This window comes from Oncorhynchus masou, chromosome 33, assembly GCF_036934945.1.
Source record: "Oncorhynchus masou masou isolate Uvic2021 chromosome 33, UVic_Omas_1.1, whole genome shotgun sequence".
Lineage (NCBI taxonomy): Eukaryota > Metazoa > Chordata > Actinopteri > Salmoniformes > Salmonidae > Oncorhynchus > Oncorhynchus masou.
This window is the reverse complement of record NC_088244.1, coordinates 18,072,443-18,080,826: the sequence shown is the minus strand read 5'-3', so window position 1 is coordinate 18,080,826 and position 8,384 is coordinate 18,072,443. Positions and strand designations below refer to the sequence as shown.

General features: G+C 43.7%; 1 protein-coding gene across 8 annotated transcripts in view; it reads right to left on the bottom strand.

Annotated features, from left to right (window-relative positions):
* Window positions 1–1,052: 1,052 nt before the first annotated feature.
* Window positions 1,053–8,384, bottom strand: part of LOC135527932 (membrane-associated guanylate kinase, WW and PDZ domain-containing protein 1-like) — a 212,993-nt gene continuing 205,661 nt past the window's right edge. For 6 of the 8 annotated variants that reach the window (XM_064956603.1, XM_064956600.1, XM_064956598.1 and 3 more), the window contains exons 19-23: window positions 7,380–7,467; window positions 7,180–7,243; window positions 6,476–6,619; window positions 6,199–6,337; window positions 1,053–4,478 (exon numbers count right to left, since the gene is read on the bottom strand). In XM_064956603.1, the coding sequence (XP_064812675.1) occupies window positions 3,217–4,478; window positions 6,199–6,337; window positions 6,476–6,619; window positions 7,180–7,243; window positions 7,380–7,467 (1,697 nt within the window). In that variant the 3' untranslated portion in view covers window positions 1,053–3,216. Of the gene's footprint in view, window positions 4,479–5,308; window positions 5,401–6,198; window positions 6,338–6,475; window positions 6,620–7,179; window positions 7,244–7,379; window positions 7,468–8,384 lie in introns of all 8 variants that reach the window. The other 2 variants (XM_064956605.1, XM_064956606.1) reach the window with 1 other exon arrangement.

The following is an 8,384-nucleotide window of genomic DNA, read 5'->3' as shown; positions in this document are numbered from 1 at the left end:
GCAGAAGTTGATACAGAGTACAGTTTAACAGCATATGATAGTTCTCCCCAAGTTCTGCCAAATATCTAAGACATCCTGTAACTCATATAGCCTCCCCAATCCCCCTTACTTTCCCTAGCAACAACATTTTAATAAATCTAACCTCCCCCTGACAGCGAGAACCATCTTATCAGCAAGTGAAAACTCAGAATTGGGTTTGACTGAAACTTGACCTTTCATCACAAGTATAGAGTCATAACAATGTGAACGAGTGTAAGCAGGTGGCTGGTTTCATCAGGTCTGTGGCAGCCTTGTGGCAGCCTTGTGTTCTCAGAAAACCAGACAACCACGGTGGGATCCAGATAGGAGGAGTCTGAACGTAGACGCCTTCTGATAGTGTCTGAAGGTCACAACACTCGGAAAAGGTTTTAACACACACAGAGGTCTCCTGAAGAGAGACCTTATAGTTTATAATAACATTATTTATTAACCCTTTAAAATGTATAAGGCATTAGTTTAACCTTCTTCACATTTCACATTCTTCAAATGGAAAAAAAACATATTGTGTGTGTTACAAAACCAACAAGGGAATATACTGTAGCATAGCTGAAAGCCTGCCTCAGTGTTGCTTGTTAACAGCTGTGGGTACCCATTCAGTATGTGCTACTGTAGTAGGCAGATTACTGACATGTCGATGTTGTCACAATCCCAGCATATTGCCCATTAACAAGTAGATTAATTTCACTTCCGTGATGTACATACCAAATTATTCTGTCAGTGGGTAATAGGGAGATATTGATATGAATGGATATGCAGTTAGACATTCCTTGTTTATTTACTAAAACCTTTGCCAGGCAGACAAATCTGAAATGTCAGACAGACACTGTTAAAGGCAAGGAAGCAAGACAATATATTTTTTTGCAGATATCATGTTACTAAAGCAGTGTGCTTACTACCTTGGTGAATAATAAATCAATCTGAGAATGCTGCACTGCCAAGGGACTCTACAATGTCAATCATATCAGTAGGAATCTCCCGAGAGTATAATTGCAAGTCACTGTGGAGAAAAATCCTTTTGAATTTGTATGGAAAACTTTATTTGATAATAAAAATAGCATTCACAGACTTCTTTTTGATAGCTACATATACATTGTGATCCATCTCAAGGAAAGAAGCTTTACTGGTTAAGTCCACATCTACTTGTACTTAGACTAATGTTATGTATAGCTTCATGGGTTAAATAAAGCTATGAACAATGTAGTATTTATATATGCATAGTGTTTTATAAAAAAAGATTGGCCCATATACATGTAATGCTTTTATCAACACAGAGATAGCATTATGTCTGGAGCACATTGCAATAATGCTGAAAGAACACCGACTGCATACAAGTGCTTTATAATACAAAGGCAGGCTAACCATCGAGAAATATTCAAACCAACAAAGAGATTCTGATTGACCAAATAAAGTCGTCCATTTTTAGAATGTCTTTACATACCTGATTCAGAGCACATTAACATAATTCCCATGAATCATCAGGTCCATTTCAGAAATATAAACACTATCACATTCCTCACTAAAGAGGTTTCCCATAAATGTCTCTTTTGTACAAGAAAAAGGCAACATTTTAGTCCTCAATGGGTTCCTATTGGTTACATATTGAAATTCTGTACAGGTGGTGGCCAACAGGTTAACGTCTTTAAATGTTTTTTTTGTGTGTTTTTTTTTTGTTTTTTTTACAGTACCATGGCAACAACAGTGATAAAACAATGCATTTGTTGTTGATTTTCCTATATCTTTTTAGTCCTTTTGTGAAACATAAAACAGAGGATACACACGGTCAAAGCAGCAGTCAAACTCCAGTGGTGTGACAGCATGGCTCAGCCTGGCAGATAGGCCCACCTCTGTACTGGAACGGTCCATCCGTTATCATCGCAACAACATCCTTACATTATTACATCATCACCTAATTTCCTTGGGCAGGGAGAGGAAGAGAGGAACTTGAGAAATACTCCCATATCACCTGCATAGGATCAATGGGCCGTTGATCAATATCCGCTTTATTTTTCACAAGGGAAAATTCTCCGGAAACAGTGGGATCAAATAAGCAGCCTACATTTGTAGGATCAAGTCATTATAGGACTGTGGTTACTTTAAAACCACCTGACCTCTCGGTCAACCTCTCCATGCTGCGTATAACTGTGAAGTAGGTTTTATGTTACAGGCTCCTGTCAGGTAACGTGTTGCTTCTACTGTCCTCAGAACAGGAATACAAAACTTTGTTCAATTGTATTTCCACCACAGGCAATCTACCCAGACACCTCTTACTGAGATCATTTATTAAAGTTTTCCTCCTTGGCTCATCATTACTAGACACACTGAAAAACAGAAACCCCAAACAGCCTCAGATCCTGGTGGGTTTTTAGACTTGTCTGCTCTGTGAGAGAAATATCAACAATACCTGGTGTTTTTCTCAATAGATGGTCTTCTTTCCCCTCTCTGATTTTTGAGGGTTTGTGGGCTTGGTAAGGAAGGGGCATGTCATACCAACATAGATCAAAAATATAGAATTCTACAGCAAATCCAGCAGGGGTAAAAATTATTATTATTTTCAGGTGATCGGGCGTATAACTTGGTCCTTTTACCGAGCTTCCTCATGGTGTGTGCCAATTGAAAATAAATAGCAAGTCAAATGCAAAAAGTATTATTTGAAATATATTACTTCATTCATTTGTTTGCCTTCGTTCTGTATGATATTCACTAAGGTTTTCACTGCAGTCGTCCATAAAATGCCTGTACTGCCAACGTCTTGTGCTATAGTTTGCTTTATAAAGCAATTCTGGGGTGGAAAACAACATCTAAAAACATATTAAAACAAGCTCATCATGAAGTACCTGTTAGCACAGTAAGGAGCATGTTCGAAACCTCAGAGGGAACACGTGGAGTCAGAGACGCCTATAAAAAAGCTAAATCACCATTTGTAATTTGATAGGCACATACACATACCTTCACTACAGTATTAACAACCTCTGTTATGCTCAAAATAACGAGAACAGAAACGTACAGTAAGAACTAAAACAAAGATTGTACTCCTGCTGTGGTATGAATCTCTGTCTGGGATCACAAGTAGTCAAATTAGTCAAGCAATCAGATAAATCACATGAGTCAATCTCCTCAGAAGTCTAAGTCCAGTGTAGTCTCTACAGATCAAGGGCTGAGAAGCCAGGCTCTGTCCACTCAGATGCTGAGGTCCTTGGGGCTCTCTTTGTAAAACCTTCTCTTAGGTTCTGGGAACTGGTTCGGGGCACGGCCTACTGCGTTGTTGTGGTGTTGTCCTGCCTTGTTGCTAAGTCCTGCATTGTTGTAGCCGGCGTTGTGGTGAGCGGAGGAGTTGTTCTTCAGTGTGCTGTAGTAATCCTTCAGTCTAGGAGCAGGCGCTGCAGTGTAGTTCAGCTCCTCCCTGCTGGAGCTGCTGTTTGGAGATGAGTCTCTCTCTGACCTGTAGCGTCTCTCTGGTGTTCCATTTATCCCGTAGCTCTCATCCCTCGTCTCGGCCGACGAGTCCCTCAGGAGGTTGCCATTCTTCAGGCTGCCTCTGTCGGGCGTACGGCCCCTGGAGCGAGACAGGGAGGAGGCCCCATTGTTGGGGCGTTCTGGGGTGGTGGCCTTCATGTCAGTCGTGCGGTCCCTGGAGAGAGACAGGGAGGAGGCCCCGTTGTTGGGGCGTTCTGGGGTGGTGGCCTTCATGTCAGTCGTGCGGTCCCTGGAGAGAGACAGGGAGGAGGCCCCGTTGTTGGGGCGTTCTGGGGTGGTGGCCTCCATGTAGGCTCTTCCTGGGGTCTGTGGTTCTCTCAGGAGCCTACGGTCATAGAGTGGTCGTTCAGGAGTGGCTGCATGACTGAGAAACCCTCCGTCATCATACTCCCTCTCAGGTGTGCAGTCCCGGTGTGCTCGCTCTGCCCTGCGGTCCATGGACTTGGCCCGCCGTCGGTCAGGGGAAGTGTGGCGTTTACGAGTGGGCGAGCGGTCGAGGGAGCCGCGGCGCGATCGACCATATCTCTGGTCCAGAGTACTGCTACTAGCGGAGCGCTCTCGTTCTTTCTCCGCCGCTGCAGCTGCAGCCTTCTTCCCAGAGCTGTCCTTGCGCAGAGTCTTTAAGAGTTTCGAGATGCCGCTCTCTGAGTCAGACTTCTTGAATTTGCGGCCAAGACTCTTCTTGTTGTTCCCGCCGCTGGTGCTGTTGTCCGGGGAGTGTTGTCTGGAGTTGGTGTGGTTGTTGTTCCAGGTGTGATGGTGGTGGTGGTTAAAGTGCCGGCCCAAGTGCTCCATCCTGTCCCTGTCTCGGCCCTGTCCAGCATCCTCATGGCGTGATGGTTTGTGAAGGTCTGGTGGATAACTGGACTCCGATGAGGTGTGATATCGGCTGTTTGGTGGCAGGGTTCTCACTTGCGGAGAGTCTTGTGCCCCGGGTGTGGGAGAGTGCCCGTCATGGCTGGTGTCTGGGGGAGAACAAAGACAGGACATGAGAGACATTCTCAGACTGGGTGGAGTTTAAACTAGCTAAATAATATAACCCTGGAAGCTCAGACAATTCTCTCAAACTTAAGGTTCCATAGCCATTTTCATGTGGGTGCTTGTATCTGTATTGAGTCAATACAGCCATTTTTATGGAAACCATGCACTTCCATAAACATGAACATGTTGGCAAATTGTGACAAAAATATCTTACTTCTGGGAGAAAAAAAAAATCTAATTTGAACAGAAATGGCTTATTTGATCCTCAACCTAAATTACATAAAAGTAAACAATTTCTGAAGTATATTTTCTTTGAGAGCAATGGATTGGCACATGTAGGCGGCAGCAACACAACAGGTGCAAAACATTGCAAGTGAAGGGCTGGGTTATCAATGACAACAAGCACCTATGACATTATTAAAAGCAAAATGATGAGCAAGTCGATTATCATCATTGGGAATGGGAACTGCAGAAAAACAAAGAGCCTGAAACAAAAGACTGGAGTGTTCTGCCAATGACTCTGTCCAATTAGGGATGTGGTGTTATGGTAGCAGCGGTGGCGAGCAGTTGCATGAATCCATCCAGAGGTGGGCGGAGAGGAAGCAGTGCATTCTGGGTGTATGGGTCAAAAAAGCACAGTACAGGTTGAGGAGTGAGTCAGGCCACACAGCACTAAACACATACCCAGGGAGGTGCAGGTAGGAGATGGGTAGGGGGAGATGTGTTAGGTGGGTGAGGAATGTTGGGGTGCAGGTGTAGGAGGGTAAAGGGTAAAGGGTTAGGAGGGTGGGTTGGAACAGACTTGGCTACAAACCGTGGTCTGATTTTGGCCCATTAAGTAGAAACAGGGCTCTCCCATCTTGTCATTTCTCATAGTACCAACAGCGAGATGAGGAGCCATCATCGCTGGAGGGAGGAGGAAGAGCCCAGGAAAGAAATGGAGGAAAGAGAGAGGAAATAAAATCAAATAAAAACAAAAAAAATAAATAAAAAGAGAAATCAGAGGGTTTAGATCCTCAATGAAGACCAGAGAAAGAAAAACGTAGTTGGTTCAGTTTTCATGTTTTTCTGGCTGGCAGAGAAAAGGAAAACCTAGAAAATTGACGGCTGGGTGGAATCCTTCACACAGTGACCTTTCTCGGCAGAACAGAGATAAAGATACACATTCCCAGATGAATGAGCCAGAACATACAGTATTTGGACGAAAACAAGACTTGATTTACACAGCATTTGACCAGATGCTCTTATCCATAACGATTTACAGGAGCAATTAGAGTTCAGTGCCTTGCTCAAGGGCACATTAACAGATGTCTCACCCAGTTGGCTCAGGGATTTGAACCAGCAACCTTTCTGTTACTGTCCCAAGGCTCTTAACTGCGAGGCTACCTGCCGCCACAGCAGAATGAACATGACATAATATGGCCAATAAATCACTGATGTAGGAGCAATAACAATTAAATGTCATTCAGACACATCACTGGGACAGCAAATATACAGAATTGTTTTTGTTGATCAAAGGCTATAAGACATATCATGATATAATAAATTCTAAAGCATTGGATCAGGACACTGAAGACACACCAAATCCTGCTTACATCAACAAGACATTGCAGACTATGGTGTCTGTCCGGTGTTAGTTAGTCAGAGGCGGTAGTGTTAGTCACAGTATGGAGGGAACATGTATCACATCACATTGCCACGCACCATATTCAGGAACAGATCCATCGCCCCTCTTGAGGACCAGGCGTGCCCTCCGGCCACCATTCTTGATCAGCTCGATGGCGCGTGCGTGCTTCATGTTCTTTGTGCTCTCGCTGTTGATCTCCAAGATCTCATCTCCCACCTGTGTGTGCAGAGAGTGAAGAAGGGAGACTGTTTAATGAGACAACCAGACAATTGATGCCAGAAGATATTAACTGTCTATAACATAAATATTATTAAGTACAATAGAGTAGGTATTTTCTTTTTTCATGGAGCATACCCTCATCTTGCCATTCCTGCCAGCCGCCCCGTCCTCAGCCAGCCTCAACACATAAAGGTCCATGTTGTACTCCCGTCCTCCTCTCAGGCTGAACCCAAAGCCTTTACTGTCCCGCTCCAGATCCACAGAGTAGAACTCTGCATCCTGAGAGAGAGAGAGAGAGAGAGAGAGAGAGAGAGAGAGAGAGAGAGAGAGAGAGAGAGAGAGAGAGAGAGAGAGAGAGAGAGAGAGAGAGAGAGAGAGAGAGAGAGAGAGAGAGAGAGAGAGAGAGAGAGAGAAAGTATTAACAGGGGGGGAAGTGCGAATGCCCACAATGCGTGGGCCAACAGGGGTGTCATGAGGTGAGTCCTAACATCAGGACTAATCAAGCCGAGTCCAGCAAAAACTCACACAAAATCGATGGAGGTACAATACTCTGGAACCAATGAATAATAAATGCTGTCTCAGCCTGTGAGAGGGGCGCAGAGCCCAGGGCAAGGGCACTGCAAGGGCTGGACACAGGGTTACTGCACTCATTACAAGTTTGGCTTTTTATTGATTTGGCTGATAGCTTGATTAATTGATTGATTAGATTGCTTTGATGATTTGAAAGACATTCTTCACCTCAGGATGAAGCTGCACCGTGTTTTCTTGGAGAGAGATGATTTACTGTTCCCTGCTTTGGGGATTGATTTTAACAGACCAATAGACATGTTTGTCTTTACCTGTGAGGGCAGAGCTTGTGTTGGAGGAGGTGGAGGAGGAGCCTGTTTCAACTTTGAGTTATTCCTGGAAAATAAAATTATTCATATGAACACAAAGATATGAAAGTACATCATATTCATATAGAGGTCATCTTTCATATAATGTATCATATTAATAAAGTATGTTCCAAAAAGCCTGTTTATGAATAATAAAAACTCACCGAGACTCTGTGGCAGTTTGGGGTGTGTGTGTGGTGGTGATGGTGGCAATCTTCTCAGCATTGGTCAACAGAGACGCGTTGGAGGACTCTGTGTACACACAAATTGAAGATTATGGGTAAGGTCATGACCTCTAATCTGAAAGTAATACATGGATTCTGGTAAGATCTTAAAGAAAAACAAAATGAATCCGCCCACTGTTAGAGGCTCTAAAAGTGCTCTTTTGTTAAACAAACAATTTGTTTTGAGTTGCAACTGGGTCTTGGTCAGGACTGCTGTCTCCGACAACACATCTCCGTATAGGAATTTTGCTCTCCAGAGAACAGTCTCCCCTCAAGGCTGCTCTGTTCAACCTGACGCTGACTGCCTATGATGTTGTCATCTACCATTTTGCTCACCAGCTCAAACATCAAAAGAAAACAAGCCTCTCCGCTTCAATCGTTCTGTTTTTTTTTTAATTCCAAGGGGAAAGAAAAATACATTAAAAAGTACAAATAGGGTAACTGGCCTTCCTTCCTTGCAAATGTAATTGTGTTGCACCACAAGCCACAGCACGGCAGCCCACATTAGTCATCATAGACATTGGTTACTTATAGAGGGAAGGGGTTCTGCCTGAAGTTAGCGACAGCACCAGCCTGACTCATTCATCCTTCTCTCCCCCTCTCCCTCGCCACCCTGACAGCCCTGCCTGCCTTTCCCCACGGAGCACTCTGGGGGACACAACCTGAACGATTCAAGAACAAATGTCGCCACACAAAATGACACCGTCTGGCTGAGGAAGGTCGTGGCTGAATGGCTTCTATTTCTGAGTGTTGTTCTGCCATTAAAATAAAATTGTAGACTAGAATTATACTGAACAAAAGCATAAAACACAACATGCAACAATTTCATATATTTTACTAAGGTACAGTTCACATTTTGCACAAGGAGAGTTTTAAAGATATATTGAAGTCTCACAAAACTGTTAGAATCAGAGGACTTAAAAAATACTGTTTTGAATAAGGCCT